The 20,557-nt window shown below is 43.5% G+C and overlaps 2 protein-coding genes across 2 annotated transcripts; one reads left to right on the forward strand and one right to left on the reverse strand.

Moving 5' to 3' along the window:
* Positions 1-2,214: 2,214 nt before the first annotated feature.
* On the reverse strand, positions 2,215-11,409 carry HAUS1 (HAUS augmin like complex subunit 1). The gene is made up of 9 exons (XM_032206044.1): positions 11,352-11,409; positions 10,909-11,083; positions 9,832-9,967; positions 8,703-8,837; positions 7,629-7,752; positions 6,793-6,858; positions 5,374-5,445; positions 3,542-3,589; positions 2,215-2,508 (listed from the first exon to the last, which is right to left on the reverse strand). Exons 1-9 carry the CDS (start codon positions 11,385-11,387, stop codon positions 2,425-2,427), a joined length of 876 nt encoding a protein of 291 aa, XP_032061935.1. The 5' UTR covers positions 11,388-11,409; the 3' UTR covers positions 2,215-2,424.
* Positions 11,410-12,671: 1,262 nt separating this feature from the next.
* On the forward strand, positions 12,672-20,241 carry ATP5F1A (ATP synthase F1 subunit alpha). The gene is made up of 12 exons (XM_032206112.1): positions 12,672-12,818; positions 13,828-13,906; positions 14,985-15,154; positions 15,988-16,161; positions 16,236-16,402; positions 16,542-16,690; positions 17,612-17,763; positions 17,898-18,122; positions 18,221-18,328; positions 18,893-19,037; positions 19,241-19,391; positions 20,032-20,241. Exons 1-12 carry the CDS (start codon positions 12,759-12,761, stop codon positions 20,111-20,113), a joined length of 1,662 nt encoding a protein of 553 aa, XP_032062003.1. The 5' UTR covers positions 12,672-12,758; the 3' UTR covers positions 20,114-20,241.
* The last annotated feature ends 316 nt before the right edge of the window (positions 20,242-20,557 follow it).

The following is a 20,557-nucleotide window of genomic DNA, read 5'->3' on the forward strand; positions in this document are numbered from 1 at the left end:
TGTGATAAAGTTGTGCTCAGGGAGTGCCACTGCCCGAGGAAGCCTACTCAAGCCTTGAGTCACGGTAACGTGTGCAATAAAAAGCCTTCGTGTGTTAGCTGAGTAAGTCCGGAGGCTTTCATTGACAAACAGGGCTGGTAGCATCCTCAAGCAGTCATCTAATCCATCTTACTATCTCCCAGCATGATCAACTCTCCTTAGCATAATAAATGCTTAAGCAAAGCATTTCTGATCTGCTCTTAAAAGCCTCAAGTGATTAAGATTCCGTAATTGACTGGTCATGACCTCCAGTGCCTTACAATGGCTTCCTTGTTAAACTGCTCTCTAACATCTGCCCAGATATGTTGTTTCTAAGACTATGACTTTTTCCCTTCCACAACAGGAAAAATTACCTCTTTGAGGCAATTTCCCCTTTGCCTGTTTAACCTATGTGTATATACAGAATATACAGCTCATCCACCTGTTCTTGCCATCTTGATTTTTAGCCCAGAAAGAACTGAAGATAATAGTCATGAAACCAAGGCAACTAGTACTTTCCTAACTTTCTAATTAAAAATCCTGAAGGTAAACATCAGCTCTCTCTGGCATCTGGAAGAAGACAGATCCCACAGGCATCAGCTCTAAGAACATCCTTTAATTCTTCCCCATCAAGGTGCAAAATATGAGGCAAGGAAGGTCACAAGGTGATGAGGTTGTAATGCTTTACTTACTCTGTCTTCCTGAGCTTGCAGCTTCTTAGAAATCAGAGATGCACGTAATCATCATAACCATCAGGTGCCAATCTCATGATCTTACTGCTTCAAGCGAGGACATGAAACAACAGAATCTCTCATCCTGCAGATCAGTGAAATCAATTTCTGAATCGAAACAAGCAGCAGCTCCTGGTGACAGGCACACCACGCTCAACCATTACCATAATCTTTTGCAACTGTAATTGCGAACAGATGTAGCTACAGATTGCTACTGAGAGCACCACAGCTATTTATCTGGACAGTGCCTGGTACATTTGTCTGATACAAATGGCCCATGGTCCATGCTCCATGTCTTTAGGTGTTGACGCTTCCCAGGTTCCCTCCCAACCACAAGCTTCTCAGATTCTGGCTTTTTCATACAAAACAGCTTTTAAGAACTTGGGTGTTCATGGCTTGTGTGGTGGTGGCATAGAAAGAGGAGGGTTCCGCAGACCCTTTTGGAAGATGACATTTGACGCAGAAGTAGAAGGGTCAATCTAGCCTCAAACTACTATCTCACAGTAGGTCTACAAAGATATCCATGTCTTTAGACCTCTGAAAGTCTTACTACATGTATAAAGCCCCTTTTTTATTGTTTTTAAAGTTATTCCATTGCTATCCACAAAGCTATCTTTTGTACTTTCATATGCTTAACACTAGAATGTAATGAAGGGAAAAATTGAGAGCTACTGGTCTGCTGTCTAAGTGTTCAACATGGGCAAACTTTATAGGTTTAAGGTAATGGGTTTCCATTTTCTCAGATGGCAAAAGAAACTACAGATTCTTAGGCAGCTGGTACTGCTGCATTTCACTCCAGCTCTTACCTGTGTGAGCAGTAGAATTTCATGCGTGAAGCCTGTCTGATAAACCGTATGAGGCAAGTCACAGCTGAATTTGTCTCCATTAAAGTAGACAGCCATTGGTCACACACACAAAAATCCGCTTTGTGGGATGTCCCAAATGCTGCAGGGCTTTAAACTGGGAACTACAATTCTAGGCCCTATTATAGGTCTCTATACGGCCCTAGGCTATATTTTCATATTATTTGTTTTGATTAATGTATCAAATCCCTGCTGAAGACATGAAATAAAGTTGATTTCATTCCCCCTTAAAGAAACCACCCAAACTAAGAATCTACAATTCATCTTCAAAAACTTGGTAAACATTAGACATGGTATGTGTGGTAGAAAAAAACTGATGCCTCTCCAATTCTGAAATAACAAGAAAAGGAGAGCAAAAGCCAATGGTCTAGTAAGTGCAAGGCTCCTGTCATTACCATATTTGCACCACCAAAGCAAGGAGTCCAGGGAAATAAAAAAATACAATCCAGAGCCTGGACACAGAGAAAGAGCCAGACAGTTAGTTCAATTCTGTGTGGTAAGGGCCTACCAGATGCTGGTAGGGACGGTTCTTGGTGAAGGTGCCATCTGGAGGTTGGTTACAGGTTTGTATCACTCATGGAAAAATAACTGTCAGAGAAAACAAGAAGCTTGCATGTTACTTTATGAAAAAAGTGACATTTACAAATGCATGGCTACCTGAACCCTTACAGAAAGATTACACTCACTGGAAGGTCACAAGCATGCCATCGGACAGCAAGAAGAGTAAGGCAGAAAGCTGCAGAAATACAGCGAGTCCAAACTAGTGCAAGTAAAATAGAAATTTGGAAAAGAAATCTTCCATTCAAGCCACTTCAGGTGAACTTGTATTTTCTGGGTTCTGGCATCTCGAGAGTCAGCATGAGAATCTGCTTTGAGAGCTCTGCCTCCAAGGCATTCTATCAGGAGAAAAAAAAGGCACAAGAGAACTCAGCAATCACACACAGTAGTTTTCATATATTCTTCTGACACAAACATCTGCAGAGATCAAACCTCAAGATATTATTAGCACTGATTAACCCAAGCATTGAACTGAAAGTTCTCGCTGCTGCAAGTGGCAGTAGTGTCAGTAGTCACTACAGAGGAACCTCCAAAAGAACAGCCAAAATCACTTGGTAGCCTTTGTACTGTGCCCCGATGGGACACCTTTGAGCTGAACTGATATGCTCTAGAGTGTACACACCTGAGAAAAGCCTTACAGGCTGCTAAGGTGAGCTTGTATTTCTGGAACATAAATAAGTTGATCACCAACCTGACTAGTCCCATCTGAAAACATATAGAATACTCTCAAATAAATGTGCTTTCTGATCACAGTTTTAAGGTTTATCACTGAATACCTTGTGCCGTGTCTATAAACAAGCAGACAGTAACCCAAAGAAATCAAAGACAGCTTCTATGCTCAGACATGGCCCAGCTTGCTCTGGAAAGGTACATACAGAGTTCCCAAACATCTTTAGATGAAGTTTTTCTCACCAATGCCTTGCAGGTTACACAAGCATGTATGAAACAGGCATTGTGTTTTATAGGGAAAGGTCCCTGTTGCAGTCCACAAGGCAGCTGTTCAATAACACATGTGCCCTACTACCCTTTGAGAATTCAGGCACAGTAATGAAGGTCATGAGACCAAGAAGCTGTGGCACAGTTGAGTGAATAAACATTCTGACAGGTGAAGCAGAAAATCCAGAGGGATACAGATACGTAATCCCCACTGATACCATTATGCTCATCCGCCCTTGTAGCTTTAGATATCGTGCCTCCAACAGTTCCTCCTACCAATATGCACTACTTCTGCCATATCAGAGCAAGAATTTCCCTCCAGAGATCATTAAGACTATGATCTGAGGTAGATAAATCCACAAGCAATTAATACATATAGCTTGTTTTGGAATGACAGCACCCACTTAAATCCCTGTAAAAGATAAAAACGCTTACCAGTTCTCGTCTTGCTTCTTCAACCTTCACTTGTACAAGGGATGGATTCTAATGAAAGAAAATGGCATAAAAATCAATATTTCAACATGAATTGCAGAGTTCCTGCATCATTGCAAGACTCTAATCATGTGCCCCAGGGGATTTCAGGGATAATAAAATCAGTTTTGTGTACACCCTTCACATACAACAGATACTGACATTAAAAGCCTATTATCAGTTTGGTATGGACAATCAGATATTTTTCAAGATTCTGCTATAACCTGATGTCTAAGGAAATATTTTTATCCATTTTCCAAAACTACCAAGTGAGGAACTAGACTTTAACCATATCCAGGAATTAAATTATCAGAGCACAAACTTTCAGCAGTGTGCAAGTATGAACCCTCCTCCTTCATTCTGTCTGCACCAGCAGCAGGGCATCAGGGCTCTCCCTGTCTCCACTGGCAGGGAGTCGGGGAGGGAGGAATTGGGAAACCTAATCCAATTTGAACATCCTGTTTTGCTTGAGGAGAGGAGGCAGCTGCCTCTTGGAGTAAGATGGATTTAAAAGAGAATCAGTCCCATCCTCTCCTTTCATCCTTTTGTTCTAGGAGGGAGATGGCAGTATTTGTATAAGGGAGAGATCAGGTTACAGGGAGGCGTGCTGAGGAGCAGGAACTCTGTAAGGGCTGAGGGGGTGAAGGCTGGTCCAGCAGACAGGTCCCCAGTTCACAACACAAGATACATGATTCATCTCAGAATTTCTGCATGACTTTGGACAAATCCCTTTGTTTCTCTGGACCTCTACTCCCTGCTTATAAAAATTGGAATAAATCCTTCACCTCTTGGAGGTTACCTGTATTATGGACTGCAGGGTGCTCAGATGAGGAGGTAACAGAAGCCGTAACAGGAAACTCAAATGCAATGGCAAGCATTTAGCTTACCGCTTTATTTACTGAAGCCAAAGCCCACTCGACTATCTGCTCCAGTTTTTGCAGAATCTCACTTGAATGGCAGAAAATCCTTAATACTCATCTGTAAAAGTAGTGATCTTCCAAAGAAGATCAGAAATACCTGGGCTGAGTTGTCCCAAGTATCTCAGGCGGTGATATATACACAGCACACTCAGCCAAAGACATTTGTTTCACAGATTTACCGTTTCCCCATGATTTCTTTAAGCCACTATTGTCTACAGAACTGCCCTCAATTGAAAATGTCTTTTGTAATGTGAGTTTTTCTAATTTGAAATGATCAAATATCTTTTTTATAAAAGGTGCTTCAGAGAGCAACCTACTGAGGTGTGTTCCCGGCACCCTCAAGAGAAATCAAGGAAAATGATGGAGCAGCCAGTACTCATACAAGCTATAGTACTTGCTTAAGGAACAAAGTCTACATCTGGGTATTTCTTCATCATTTCTACAACTCTGCTCAGAGCTTCAACCTCTGCACCGTGTGCCGTGTCTGCCATATTGACAGCCTGATTTACTAATGTATTAGGACACGTGTAATCTGAAAGATTTTGTTATACTAAGGAAATATACATTTTCTTCTAAATTTTTGATTTCTAGCTAATTCATCTTGATACTGAGCTCAACCAGCCTATTTCTTCAAGTCACATTCCTAGACATTTTGTTAGAGCAAAGTTTGCCAGGCAAACACTCTTATTTTTCTGGCTTTGATTAATCAATATATGGCTACTTGTTTTAGTAAAGTCTTTTGTTTACACGACTCATTAATAGATCTCTACAGAGATCTTTCTATCTATTGAAACATGTAACCATTTCCTTTATATTTTTGAAGTCCATTGAAGTCAATCTGACTGCATGTATAAAAGAACAGTGAAAAATAATTACAGGAGTTAAATCTAGGTAGGAGTCAAGTTCCCTCTTCACAGGCACCACTTCTTTCTGCATTTCTTCCAGTTTCTGTGGACAGAACAAAGTAGATAAGATTTCATAGACTTACTTGTAGAAGTGATGTAAATCAGCAAAAATACATTTACAATTATCTACAACATTTCAGAAGTCACCCATGTTGGCTAGAGGTCTTGTGATCTTTCACAAAATGCACAGAGAACTAAAGATCTACCATTCATTCAGCTATCAGTCAGTTAAACCCAGTTCAAATTTTACACAGATATACTTTCTCTTCCTTTCTGAGAACATACAACATTGTTACCTACAGGATAACCACCTGATCTTACCTCCCTGACAGGAGGGAGCCTGTCAACTCAGAAGCCACCACAGGACTTTCATGGTCGACATCACTGTAGGCCACACACAGACCTGAGCCCCAAGGAAGGAGATACAGTCTCGTGCCTATGCCTTGGGTGTGATAATTTTGCACACGCAACAGAAAAAAAGTCCCCAAATAATGCAGTGCTTTGCTCATGCTGTTAACAAGGGGAGGTAGTTTCTCCAGGGGGCTTAAAATTTAGCACATAACAAAGCCCGTATTTTTTTTCAAATAATCAACCTAAGACATTCAAAAAAAAAAAAAAAAAAAGAAAAGAAAAGAAAAACACACTCTGAAGATGAAGTCATCCGTGCTGCCTAATTTACAGAGCTCTTGGCAGAGCAGACATAGAAATGCCAGTGAGTCAAACATGCCCTTTTACTTAGGTTTGGGAAGATGATGAAGGTCAGATAAAGACTAGAAAGGTTCCAAGGCCATTTTGTATGTAGAATTCCAACAATTTTTAGTTAGTGCTCTTCTGAAACACTGTGCAATGTCAACATTGCCACCCAGTGCTGGTTCACAAGAATGACAACATACATTCAGGAAACCTATTTTAATTGTTCAGCCTAATAGGCAAGAAGAGAGTGTAAAAGAAATGGGAAGAGAGACTGAAATGCGCGTTTCAGTAATAGCAAGTAACATTAAAACATGTTGAGTGCAGACACAACAACTCAAACACATTAAATATCTATAAATACTCAGAGCAAACCTGGATGATCTATAGCTAGTAATTCAAGAAGTATGCTTTTTTCTTTAAAAACATCCTGCTGGACTTAGCATTTAGTTTAAAATGTTATGTTTAAAGACAAGAAAAAGGCGCACAGAGGTTCAGAATCTGGGTTTCACTCAATCTCCTCTCCCTTAGCTCAGCAGCATTTGAGAGCAGGTACACCCTAGAAGCAATCAGCTGGGTCATTTTATTTAGTAATTGCAATACACAGACAGCCATGTAATGAGATACATTCCACAGAATACCCACTCCATTTGCAACACGGATTGCTGTAGAAACATCTCTCTTGTACCAACAGACCTACCTCAGACATGCTCACTAGTGACTGATGCATCAATGAATAATCCAACCCACTGGCAGCAAGCTTCTCCTACAAACAGGAAAGAGTTCAAACATAAATGACAAAATATAAGAGGAAAGAGAAAGATTTTGCCGTTTCCTTGGGTTTTGATTGAAAGAGGCAGACAAGAACACAGTCTGAAAAGAATAGAAACATGCTACTTTAACTACAGCTCTAGCTGGTGTATGAAATCATACTACTAAAATTCATAGTAATAAATCCTTCCTGAAAATTAGTGGGGGAAGAGCACATGGCAAGGCTATGAAGAGGTTTCTCAGTAAAACATCGTTAACACTAATTCAACATTTTCTATCTGGTATTTGTCAGGATATTGAACAGCATCCAAGTATTAAATAAAGCATTCACATATCCTTCATCACATAGGGAGAGGTGAAGAAGACAGAACAACTTCTGCCTTCAACATTTAATCATTCATTAATCCTCCCCAAATAGCTATATTCAGGATTTTGACACAATTTTCCTCAGTGAATCATATGTTCTACTGTTAACATAAGAGTATACAGACAAGTTAGCAGTACATCACAGCAAGCACAAAGTAGTCTGAGCTAATATTCTTAAAAGGGAAAGTATCTTTGCATTTACCAAAGGACATTCAGAAGAATGAGAGTGTACATATTGGGAACAATTGAAGTATGGTAACAACTCATCCTGTTAGCCCACATATACAAAATCCAGGAGTTTAGGAAGCACCAGCAATGTCCCTAACTAGTTTTGGGCCTGACCAATCACAACTACACCAACATATTACAGAATCCTGTTAAGTAATTCCTTCCGTCTACCTCAGCAGCCTTAATCCTGATTTTGAAATCCTCAGATTTGTCTCTCAGGAACTTCAAGTTCTGGGATCGGCTCTCAGCCTTGACTCTTTCTACCTCAAGGTAGTCCTGTGTTTTTCTAAGATCCCTAAAAAAAAGAAAAAGAAAAAGAAACAAGCCTTTACATGCAAACAGACATCAGTATTCACATACCACTTAGTCATCTATGCTCCACCTAAACACCATAATACAACCAACTCCAGAGGGGGAGAATGCTTGCATTTTCCTGCGAGATTCCCCCATGAAAATATCCATGGCTGTCAACTCCAGATTCCCAAGGGCCACAGGATAAAAGGGTCAAGGGGAAAGCCATCTGTGTAACAGCACAGAATAACAGTCTTCTGCTTCATTCTGTAATTAATTCACTTACGGACGTGTTATGCAGGCTAAACTTATGGGCATAGAAAGGGGCCATGGCAAAACTGGGAGAGGCATCTGGGTCTTGCATCTGTGCTGCAACAGCACCACAATTACAACTTTGGCAGAACCAGACAATAATTAGAATGGAAGGGAACTGTGGAGAACATCTGGACCAATGCCCAGAGAGGGGCTCATCACAGCACACTCGGCAAAGCCCTTCAGATGACATCCTTTAGGGAATGGACTTGATACTCTTTATTTATTTTTTTTCGTTTAGACTCTCACTGGTTAAAGGAAATTCTTACCTAGGAATCTTTCTGGTTTTGCCTGGCTCCTTCACTCTAACTACAAAGCCTACAGTAAGTGTGGTCAGAAGATGTAGTTTGCCACCACCCTCAGTTGAAGAGGACTGGTGGAAGATGCCGCCCCATACCCAAAAAATGCTTGTAAATCATTTTTGGTTTAAAATAATAGGTTTGATCATAGCCCCAAAGTCTTTTGACTTCTGAATGTGCCCATAACACACAGTTTTTGGCAGATACTTCCCAATACTGTGGATTACAGATGAATCAAAAACCTGTCAGTTCGGTTACCCTTGTTAGTTGTCACAAGGAACACACCACACAGCAGAGATCAGCAGCACTGCTTACATCTTTCCCCTTTCCATCCATTACTCACTCCTCTAACTGCTTTTCCATCGCCAGTGCAGCAGTTAGTTTCTTATTCATGTTGGCCAACTCCAGCTCCAATTCTTTGTTTTTTGATTCTGTTGCATACAGCTCAGAACTCATGTCATTGATGGCACAGAAGAAGCTGGTGGAAACAATCAATCAACAGGAATACTCAGTCAACTTTTATGAAGCTCAGAATTACTGTTGTTTACCCACCCCACACTTTCCACAAATGACCTGTTTTTCTCATGCTATGATGTATTAGGTAACTAACTACCAGGTATTTTAGAAGAAGAAAATATGTCACTGAAAGTATTTGCTTCCCTTAATTAGTAGAGATTTTGTCCAGAAGGGGAAACAGCCCAGCAAACTGAGTACTGGGAAAGGCTAAACAGGACCTGGCAGTCCAGTGAATATAGCCACCAGGTTTGAAATAATAAAATGCTCCACTCCTGGCTTGCCAAATTGCCTTTGAAATTCATTTCCTGAAAATGCATGCCCCTGGGACACACTCAGAAGTATTTCATCCACTTTTTCTTCTCAAGTTGTTCATTTCTGCCTGCCCCTCTGTCTCTAAAGAACCGTGAGAGCAAAGCTCCTGGACATGGTTTAAAAACAATGGATTCCAAGGCAGATTTCAGCTCCTCCTTACTGACAATGCTCAAGGAACTCCTACTGTGTTATAGTTTAAGGCCAGGCAGAAGGGAACAGAAAGAACAGACTAACAGCTGCAATTGCTCTGTGGTTGAGACAAGGAAATCTCCTTACAATAACTGAGGCCTTATAAGAGAGGAGGTGAGACTAAACAACCAGCTACAGTTCCACAGTCCTTGCCTCAGCAATATACAAGCTGCTACAGCTTGTGGACAGTTGTAGTGGTCACATCCTGCAGGCACTGATCACGAAGGCGTGTGCCAAAAAGAGATTTAATTGTGGCTAAGGCACCTTCAGGGCTTCAGAGGCTTTCCTTACAGGGAAAAATCAAGTGTTGTGCTTGGTTTCTGTGTCCTCTAAAGCTGCCCCAGAGGTGCCAAAGAAGCTGGACAAGTAAGACCCCTGTTGTGAAAGCACAATTTGAAACTGTAGAAAGGGAAATTGCAGAGACCATCACCCCAATGCGAAGTGGGAAGGACTACCTGGCAAGAGAGGTGTCCTTTGTTCCAAGTGTTATTGCACTGTTTACCAGGGTGTTGAGGTGGGCGGTGCCTTCGCTGGACAGACTGGATAATGAAAGACCCAAGCCTTTTGTGAGAAGGTCCTCTAGATACTTAGCTGAAAAACAAGTTGAAACAAAAAATATTTAAAAAAAAAAATTATAATATTATAATATTATTTTAGCTCTAGGTAGGACCCAATTCTACTCCAGAAGTTTTTTTTTTTTTTTTTTTATCTCTCTGCTATTATGGAAAGAGCCATCACACTTGTCATATGAAACCTCTGCTAGTAATGATATTCCTTCCTAGCAGGGGAGTCTGAAATTACAGCAGAGCTCACATCTGTAACTGTCTGGTAGCGTCTACATTCTGAGAGCCCAAATCAATTGCACAGTCTCCATTACTACTCATTTGATGTCAAATCACTAGAGGACTTGATGAAAAAAACAAATGGGGTTTCTACAACATTGTCTTCTTGTGCACAACATCACCCTCTTTACAGAGCAGTAAAATTCCTTCCTGAAAGATGCCAATGAAGGGATGATCCTTTGGAACATGTATTAAGATCTTCTATGTCCCCCTAAACGACTCACTTGCTCCAGAAAAAACAATATTGGACACAGAGTCCAGGCTGCAAGAGCATAACTTAATCACCTCACTATTGTTTCAGATTCCTGAACTGTTTTCCTTAATAGCGGATTAGCACCAGCTCAGACTCTTAAATTAGCTGTAGGGTCCCTCTGCTATCTATCCAGACAATATTCTAATGCTGTTCTTATTCAGCAGGCTAGGAGGCTTTGGCAATCAACCTGCTTGTCCACATTTACAGCCTGCGCAAGCTGGCTAAAAGATTGCTTTTGACCAACCTTATGTCAGAGTGTATTTTGCTGAAAGGAAAGCACGGAGAACATTGGAGTGAAAGCTGTACCGTAACAAAAGCTAAGCTTATTGCTAGTCTGTTTTTTTAAATACACTAGGTGATAAGGTTCTAATAAAAAAAGTCCATGAGGTAACTAAGGAAAACTGTGATGAAACCAAGAACTGGAGCTTCTAACTCACCTTGTGCTTCGTATTCTGCTGCCTTCTGCTCCGTGTCTTCTACCAGGAAAGCAAGATCCCTCTCTCTGGTTTCACTGTATTCTTTAAGATTATACAAAATATCAACAGTCTGAGGGTTCACTTCGTAATGCGGAATGGGCTGATTCTCAAACACTTCTTTCAGCCATAAAGTAACCTGCCAGAGGATGGGGGGGGGGGGAAAAAAAAAAAGTAAACAGCTAAGTGAGGTGAGAGAAAATAGCCGGAGCGCTGCGAGCTCTGCGTGTGCGTTTCCCCTTTAACTTCCCTCATCTTTTCAGGACCCCTGCTCACCTCCTAATTTTATAAATCTCACCTTTTTATCCCCACGCCCTGTTGGCTACAGAGGCGCTGGAGACCCCAACCACCACAGTTTCCCCCCGACCCTTCTCCGCCGAGCCGCCCCCCCCCCCCCCCGCCATTACCCGCCGCAGCTTCTCCATGGTGGCCGCCTCAGCCATCAACCGCCGCCTTGAGCCTCCCGCCTCCACCCCGGCCTTCCCCGCGCGCCGCGGGGCCTGCTGGGAGTTGTAGTCCTGCGGGAGCGCCCCGCCGCCCCTGCCGTGTAGCCGCAGCTGCGGTTGTCCTCTCGTTTGCCTTTTTGGGTGTGATTTTTAGCACCTGAAGCCCTTTTGTTTTATGCTTTTCATATTTTTTTTTTATTATTATTTTTTATTAAGCCTATTGCTTTATCCTTTATCCTATTGCTTCATCCTTGTGGCAGTTCAGCCACACGGTCGCTAACAGACAAGCAGCTGGGAGCTCTCTATTTAAAGTTTGCTTAGATACGAGGTTACAATATCCTAACTTTAAAATCTCAAAGCTCAAATAAAATAAAAAAAAACAACACACGGTGCAATTCACTACCTGCAGCCATCGCTTTCAACAGAGCCTATTGACGTGCTCTGAATGTTTTGAAGGAGTTTACTTTTTCTTCTTATGCACCCAGTAGTTTAAGAAGTCTTTAGTCAGTAAAATATTGAAGTGGCTTTTGATGGAATTTTATGTTTCATGCGTATCACGATACAAATTACAAATAAAGACATATGAAACCCTTCACCAAGAAGGCACTAGTCATCTTCTTAAACTAAAGGGCAAAAGTTAGAACCTGAATAGCTTGTGTATTGTTACTTGCGTAAAAAAGGCATGCTCCTTTTCTGACTAACATTTACGATTCCTGCAAAGGCCTGCTGGGAGCTTTACCAGACTCCTGCAGGACTCCGAGGCCGCTGTCCCGGCGTGCTGCCCGACCTTTGGCACCCTCCCCACCTACGGGCCTTGCAGCGAGGCTGCGTGGCTGTCACTGCACCCAGGCAGCTGAGGGGTCACCTTTTAGGACACCAGCATTAGCAAGAGAGGGGCTGAGAAATAAATAAGCTGCTTTGTCAGGTCACTAAGACCAGCAAAGTGCTGCATGCTGTGGCTTTTTCACCTTCTTTCCCAGAGCACAGATTTAAGTTTTTAAGAGATTTAAGCACTTTTCCGCCCCATGTTCAGCTTTCAGAAGCTGAACAAGACGGACACCGACCCCCGCAGCCCCCAGAAGGGTGGCGAAGCCCCCAGCCCCACGCGTCCCTTCAGCGCCCACCCAGGGCCGTTTCAAGCGCACCTGCCATAAAGGCTATTTTTTCTAAACACCCCATTTCTCTCCGCTTTTCCAGACACACACAGAGAGGGCGGGCTGAGGGGCCGGGGGAAGCTCCCCCCATCCCAGGCGTGGCCCCGCCGCCCATTAAGGGCGGAGCGCGGCGCCGCCATTTTGTGGAGAGAGCGCGGGGCCGGCAGCCTCCTCCCGTCTGCTTCACCCCCAGCCCTCAGCCGCCGCCGCCACCATGCTCTCCGCCCGCCTGGCCGCCACCCTCGCCCGCTCCCTGCCGCGGCATGCCGGCCTGGTGAGCTCGCCTTCCCCTCCAGCCGGGCTGAGGGCTGAGGGGAGGGCGGCCGCCGCCGCCATCTTGGGGGCCGCGGTGACATTGAGGGGCCGCGGCCGCCCGTGGCTCGGCCCCCGGGGGTCCGCTGTGGGGTGGGGGTGAGGGGGGGGGGGGTCCCCAAAACACACCGGGGACCGGGTCCTGCCGGGGATGGGTTGGTTTGGGGAATGAGGATGGGGTTAGGGGAGCCGTGCCCTTCGCTGAAGGTGAAAATTGGGCCGTGAGGGGTGTGGGGAAAGGGGCGAAGTCCCGGGGGGTTTGGGGGGCTCCATGAGGGGCAGGGGGGCGCAGGGGCTGTCCCCAGCCCGTGCCCCTTGTGAAGGTGAACGCAGGCCTTCGTGGGGGTTTGGGGCTGCAGCGTGGGCTTTCTGCGGCTGCAGAGCTGCACTGTGAGCTTCAGGATTTATAGCTGTAATCACCATTTAATGCATCAATTATCACAGCTTTTTCTTTTGCACAGTCATCTATATTTTAGCCGCGCTTCAGGAAATTTGCCCTTAGACTTTGCTAGAAAAGGTCACTCTTCGCTTTACCGAGAAATCAATCCTCCTAAGACGACATAACCTTGTTTTCCCTTGTGCAGATGCACGAGTTTTTTTCTGATTTATTTGTGCTTTTCTTCTTTTTTTTTTTTTTGAGCTTTCGATGCCACGGGGAATGGTGGCAGATGAGGAAGGTGCTGCTGTGGGAGCTGCTGCAGCGCTGTGGTGGTGACAGTGCAACGCCAGGGCTGTGCAGAAAAACGCAGCGATTTAGAGCAGTCTCTTTTAGTGCCCGTGGTTATTTATTCGTGTTGGGTTTGGTTCTGTAGCTGCAGCTTGGGAACGCAGAGCTTTGGAGCGCAAGTCAAAATGGAGACACACTAAATATCTAATCTCATACTGAGAAATTTTAACGTAATCTCTCTTTAAAATACTGTATTTTGTGTGATCAAAGAGGCTTCGCTTATTGAAACAATTACTTATTTTAGGTTTCCAGAAACACCCTGGGTGCAGCATTTGTCGCCACAAGAAACATCCATGCCTCCAAAAACCATTTCCAGAAAACTGGTGAGTCTGAAGAAAGGCCCCTATTATTATAAGAGTACTGTTTAAGACCTTGATCTTAAGTCAGACGAGGTAATTTGAACTTGGAGTGTGAGGTGCATGTGTCAGCTGACAAAACACTTCAGGACACTTATGTACTGGCAGTGTTGGGAAGTGGAATATCAGTTACATGGTCACATCTGTCAGACTTAACTTTAATAATTGGTCAAAGTGTGTCCGAACCAATGGGGTGATCGCATGTCAGCTGGCTCACTCAGCTTATCTGCCTCCCAAATGCCCAATTCGGTCTTTCAGTCCTGCAGAATTATCTGAAAAATGACCCAAATTCCAATTTCCTGTCTGCTTGTTGGCAATATTAGAGAAAGGATGACTTTCTCAGGCCTAGTTTGACCTTTTGTCCTTGATCGTTACTCTTGAGCTGCTAGGGTCTTGAGAAGGCAACAGCACTGCATAGCTGTGTTTTGGTAGCAGTTTATGTACAATTTTTGTTGTGGTTTAGGCCAAGTAAAGGTTTTATTAGAAAATAATTTTCACTGCTTACTGTTTCCTAGCAGAGGAAATAAAAAGTTGTTGGGGGCATGCTGCCAAATCAGGGGAAGATGGAAAACATTGTTATAGTTCATATTGAACAACTTGCTCTGTAAAGGCATGAAGTGCCTTTAGAATATGCTGGTTTACGAATGAGTTGGTGTTTTCATGCATCCAGTCTAAGTAAACGCACTGCCTGCAGAGAGGGCATGTCAGTTCTTTCTGAGTGAAGTCTAATCTACTTAGTCTAATGGCTCTCTAGAGGGAGGGATTGCTAACAGGGTAGGATATACTGAAGGAAATCAATGATAAAACTAAACAGCCATCAGTGTTTTGATTGAAGTCTGTTCAGTGATGACTTGAAGCTGCTTTTACTGGCTGAGAACGCAAACTGTTACTTACCTTCTGCATTATATATATATGGAAGAATGTTTCCTGCTAGAACTTAATTATACCTGGGAGAGGCTACCTTGGCTTGTGAATTAAAGACAAGTTTACTGAATTTCTACTGTGCTTTAATTCGCTAAATCTGGTTTGAAATATCTTCTCCTAGGCACTGCTGAGGTGTCCTCTATTCTTGAGGAGCGTATTTTGGGAGCTGACACCTCTGCTGAACTTGAGGAGACCGGCCGTGTGCTCTCGATTGGTGATGGTATTGCCCGTGTGTATGGCCTAAGAAATGTGCAGGCAGAAGAAATGGTTGAGTTTTCCTCTGGGCTGAAGGTGAGCTTCCACTAAAGCAGTTTATTTATTGTACAAATGAGAAGATGACTTTTTAAAAGACAGTCTGAGTCTGTGCATGGACTTCTCCATATGGAGATTTTACAGACTTCATTGTAATTTAAATGAGTAGTAACTAGTAGACTACTAGGCAAATACTACAGAAAGCAAATATTCTTTGAATTTGTCATGCTTTCCTTTGGTATCCGTATCTGGTTCTTGGCCAACAGTTGAGCTTTATTTGCCTTCCTCTAGGAAGTGTTTAGGGCTAATTTGGCACTGGATTTTGTTTTCATAGGCTTTTATGATTACCATTGAAGAAAAAGCTCTGTGATCTATTACAGTGCACAATTTGGTGACTCCTTCTAGTCCTAAGGGTAGACTAACGTTAAAAAGCTGACTGTTCCCTAATACTACTGCAGCATCTCGTCCAGAATTGTTAATGCAATTTGTTAATTGTTAATGTAAATTGTTGCCTCAGGCAGATAGACGAATTCTCTTGTTGAATTCCTAGGCAAGAGAAATGTATTCGAAACCTACTTAACCTTTCTGTTTTTCTCTGGGAGAAGAATGATTGCAAGTATAATTATGTAGTAAACTGAAGGCTTAGGCAGGTTCTGTCACCAGTATGGAAGAAGGTAAGTGCACTGAACTTGATCTTTGTGGGTCCCTTCCAGCTCAGGATATTCTATGATTGGATGCAAGCAGAACATTGGTAGCTGTTGCCAGTGTCCCATATTTCACACTGTAGACTAATCACGTCGATACTAAAGCATCAAGAATTCACCGTAGATGCTGGTATTGTTTTTCTCATGATATCATGATCTTTATCCTAGGGGATGTCCTTGAATTTGGAGCCCGACAACGTTGGTGTTGTCGTGTTTGGTAACGACAGACTGATCAAGGAAGGGGATGTTGTGAAGAGGACCGGTGCCATTGTGGATGTTCCTGTTGGGGAGGAGCTGCTGGGCCGTGTTGTAGATGCCCTGGGCAATCCCATTGATGGGAAGGTGAGTGTCACGCTCAGCGTTAAGCTTTCTCCTGTGTGGTGCAGACTGCAACGGGGTTTCTTCTCTCTTTTAAGGGTCCTATTACATCTAAGACACGTAGGAGAGTTGGCTTGAAGGCCCCTGGCATCATTCCCAGAATCTCTGTGCGGGAACCCATGCAGACTGGTATTAAGGCCGTGGACAGCTTGGTGCCAATTGGCCGGGGCCAGCGTGAGCTGATCATTGGTGACAGGCAGACTGGGTAAGTTAAATGCCCAAACGAAAAATGTTTCCATGAATAGAGACTTGAATGCAGTGTGCTCTACTGTACCTGAACACAGCTGGGTGGAGGATGGGAGAGGAATGGGTCGCTTAACTTAACCAAACCGTGTGTTGTACAGGAAAACATCAATTGCAATTGACACAATAATCAACCAGAAACGATTTAATGATGGAACAGATGAGAAAAAGAAGCTGTACTGTATCTATGTTGCTATTGGCCAGAAGAGATCTACTGTTGCGCAGCTGGTGAAGAGGCTCACTGACGCAGGTACAGATTTCTGATGATGGTTGAGCCTGGCACATAAGGACATCCTGTTCTTACAATGCTGAATAATACTATGAACTCTCCTGATTGAAAGTATAGACAGGATTCTGTTCTTATTTGATAAAAAATTACTTATTTTTCTAGACAAGTTCTTACAGTTACCGGCAGGGACAGGGGACACCTTTTCACTTTGTTGTATTCAAAAACTAAATGATGCCCTGAAACTGTTTAATTGCTTCTGAAAACATTACCCTTCATGTTTCTTTCATCAGAGTTGGGGGAGTTTCCTCTTGGCAGTCAGGCCTGATAATAAGCTGTGGCCTGCAAGTATTTTTATGGACTTTGCATTTGCTTCGTATGCATGCAAGTCAGTGTGAATGGTAATTTAAAGTCTGGTGAAGAGAATTTACTGCCCAAACATTATCCATTATGTCACTGTATTTTTTCAGAAACAGTAATGTCTGGCAAAAAAGCCGTGTGTATAACAGGGCTTAAAAGAACCTAGGCACTTTGCCTCTTACCTGCTGGTCAAGTGGAATCATACCTAGTAGAAAAAAAAAAAGGTATTTTAGTGGCAATTTGTTTTTGGACTGTGAAGCATTGTAGCTCCTTCTTGTAAAAGCTAAGGAATCAGACTTCCAGGTCTCTGACTTCTGGAGCCCAAGGGTGTCTTAGTAAAAGTTGAAGCCTTGCTTTAGATGAAAAATAATCTGCAAGTGCCAGATAATAGCTGCCATAAACTTGCTCGTGAAACTCTGAGTTAATCAAGCTTAATAGGTTAATCATCTGTTTTACTTTCCTGTAACTGGTGATGCTGCCTGGGTTTACTTCAGCAACTGGCACTTCATATACATGTTGCATTTGCTGTTTACTGGCGTGATAAGGTAATGTACTTAGGTGACGATTCTCTCAAATTCTTTCCAGATGCCATGAAGTACACTATTGTGGTGTCTGCCACAGCATCTGACGCTGCGCCCCTTCAGTACCTGGCTCCCTATTCAGGCTGCTCCATGGGGGAATACTTCAGAGACAATGGAAAGCATGCATTGATCATCTACGACGACTTATCCAAGCAGGTCAGGAAGCATTGCTTATAGGCATTGTGGTCCAGCATTGATGCTTATAGCTGTAAGATCACATCAAGCTTAAAAATTCAGAATTTTAAATGAGCTGCTGAAGTCTGAGAGGGTTCCTTTATGCTTCTGCACAGGCTGTTGCCTACCGTCAGATGTCTCTGCTGCTGCGCCGTCCACCTGGCCGTGAAGCCTACCCAGGTGATGTGTTCTACCTGCATTCCCGCTTGCTGGAGAGAGCGGCCAAAATGAACGACTCCTTTGGAGGTGGATCTCTGACTGCCCTGCCTGTCATTGAAACTCAGGCTGGTGATGTGTCTGCTTACATTCCAACCAACGTCATCTCCATCACTGATGGACAGGTAGGGCTTTCTCTTCCTCTGCCAGTAAGTTGCACAGACATGCTGGTGTGTCTGAGGGAGGTTTCTGACCAGGGTAATAAAACAAATTTATCCCGTAGATCTTCTTGGAAACTGAGCTGTTCTACAAAGGTATCCGTCCAGCCATCAACGTCGGTCTGTCTGTGTCCCGTGTGGGTTCTGCTGCTCAGACCAGGGCTATGAAGCAGGTAAGCATGTAATGAGAGCTCCTGTCGTCAGAGATGAGTAGTGTGTAGGCTGTCCAACCCATATCACTCTTTACAGAGTCATTAATAGAAAGGGAAGTAAGTTCTGAATTCCTTGGTATTGTGAAATAACTTTAAAAAACAAACAAACAACAACAACAAAAAAAACAATCAGACAAATTTATGGAGTCTGATATTTCCATCACATGCTGGCAGGAAGCAGGACATGGCGAGGGGAGGGAAGAGTATCTGCATAAAGATTTTTGACAATAGTCAAAACCAGACAAAAATGGTCAAAAGTTCCATTGTGCTGAACTGGGTGCTGATCCAGCTGAGTACAGAGAACGCTCTGTTAATGCCACGCTTTTTAATCCAGATGCAAGTTAGAAGTATCAGTTGTGATACTTTCAGGGAGGAATAACATGTTAAAGGCCAGACAGTGTGGGATTTTTTAGAAATGTGATTAATCACCTATTTAGCTGACTTGTGACAACTGTCAGCTGAAGATGACAACTAGATTCACTTAAAAACTGGTGAAACTCAGCGTGCCCTTGCCTTTTATTGTAGGTGGCAGGTACCATGAAGCTGGAACTGGCTCAGTACCGTGAAGTAGCTGCCTTCGCTCAGTTTGGGTCCGATCTGGATGCTGCCACGCAGCAGCTGCTGAATCGTGGTGTGCGTCTGACAGAGCTCCTCAAACAAGGACAGTACGGTGAGTGTCTCATGTGTAACGTGTCTGCATTCCCTCTTAGTCTGTGGTGCTGGTCTTTGTGGCAGCACGAAGATATCCTCTGGGTATTGTAAACGCAGGCTTGGCAACCCTGTTGCATACACAGAGCTGATCTTCAGGGAGACTGATACTGATGTATCCTGAAACAAGAATGGCTGATGGTACAAATGTTTTCTTTCATGCAGTTCCCATGGCTATTGAGGAGCAGGTTGCAGTCATCTATGCTGGTGTGAGAGGTCACTTGGACAAGCTGGAGCCCAGCAAAATCACTAAATTTGAGAGTGCTTTCCTGGCTCATGTCCTGAGCCAGCATCAGGCCCTCCTCTCCACAATCAGGTATGATAATTTGTCTTAGTTCATCTAAGGAGTACTGACCTGGGAGCTGCAGCACAGATGGTCACCAAACCATTCATTAAGCTAGTGTATCCCCGAACATCAGGCCTTCTGCTGCCTCTGAGTGGAGCTTAAATCAGCCTGCCTGCTGTCCTTACACTGTTACACAGATCTCAGCATCTTGTCCACAGTTTTTATTCAAAAAAATCCAGCTGATGCTTAAAATGAACCTATTTGCATGCTTCTCCTGTAATCTGAAATGGAACTCACTTCAGGCAGTGAGCTGGCATGCTTTTGTCATGCTAATAGCTTTAAAATATTAGAATTCTGTGGATTAAGTGCTGCTAGCTGCCTTGTTGCAGAGCTGACTCTGGGGGTTTAGGTATGTCCACAATCTTGTCCTGTGAGCTGGTTCTAGCTTGCTTTGTCCTGAGATTTCTGCGTTCCAGCTCTGGCAGAGCTGTGCCTGGTTCAGCACGGCTCTGTTCTGAGGGTATTTGTGGACAAACCTTAGTTCTTAACAGGACCAACTTCTTGTGAAGAAGGAAGGTTGTGTTAGTAAAGATTTTTTTTTTTTTTGACTTGGGAATTAACAGTACATTTATTTCTGTGTCAGAAGCTTAACTAAACTCTGTTTCAACAGGACCGAAGGGAAGATCTCTGACCAGACAGAAGCTAAGTTGAAGGAAATAGTCACAAATTTCCTGTCTACTTTCGAGGCATAAACTTGTAACCATTCAAACAGACCAGGCGGTTTTTGTGGTCATGTGCTACAGCTCCATCAAAGACTTAAAAGTATGTGCGACTTGAATGTACAGATCTCACTGAGAATAAAAGTTTCCATGTAAAAAGACTTGGATGTCCTGTTCTCAATTATTGCCCTTCTGTGTAGCTGCTCTTAACGACTCTTGTGCACAACTTCCCTGGACACACAAAGGAACACTGAAACATCAGGGTGCTTTTGACTTGAGTAGATCAAAAAAATAAAACCTGGGAGGGGTAGCAGTGTGTGTCTGACTGACTGCTCCGTCATGCAAGTGGAGCTGTGGGGTGAGCAGGCCACGGGGTGGTGCTGCGAGGCAGGGAAACAGCGGGCGGGTGGTGGTGGTGGTGGCTGCTGGCCGGCACTGCAGAGAGCAAGAGATCACTTGCACCCAGGAGAGCTGCTG

Source organism: Aythya fuligula, chromosome Z (genome assembly GCF_009819795.1).
Source record: "Aythya fuligula isolate bAytFul2 chromosome Z, bAytFul2.pri, whole genome shotgun sequence".
Classification (NCBI taxonomy): domain Eukaryota; kingdom Metazoa; phylum Chordata; class Aves; order Anseriformes; family Anatidae; genus Aythya; species Aythya fuligula.

What these genes read in the sequence shown, in the direction of transcription:
- ATP5F1A (XM_032206112.1), top strand. Translation starts at nt 12,759, where the DNA reads ATGCTCTCCGCCCGCCTGGCCGCCACCCTCGCCCGCTCCCTGCCGCGG. An exon ending in ATTGGTGACAGGCAGACTGG is followed by an intron (nt 16,403 to 16,541) that starts GTAAGTTAAATG and finishes TGTGTTGTACAG; the next exon opens with GAAAACATCAATTGCAATTG. An exon ending in GAAGAGGCTCACTGACGCAG is followed by an intron (nt 16,691 to 17,611) that starts GTACAGATTTCT and finishes AATTCTTTCCAG; the next exon opens with ATGCCATGAAGTACACTATT.
- HAUS1 (XM_032206044.1), bottom strand. Translation starts at nt 11,387, where the DNA reads ATGGCTGAGGCGGCCACCATGGAGAAGCTGCGGCGG. An exon ending in AGCAGAATACGAAGCACAAG is followed by an intron (nt 9,968 to 10,908) that starts GTGAGTTAGAAG and finishes CTTGTTTTTCAG; the next exon opens with CTAAGTATCTAGAGGACCTT. An exon ending in CCTACCTAGATTTAACTCCT is followed by an intron (nt 3,590 to 5,373) that starts GTAATTATTTTT and finishes TTCTTTCATTAG; the next exon opens with AATCCATCCCTTGTACAAGT.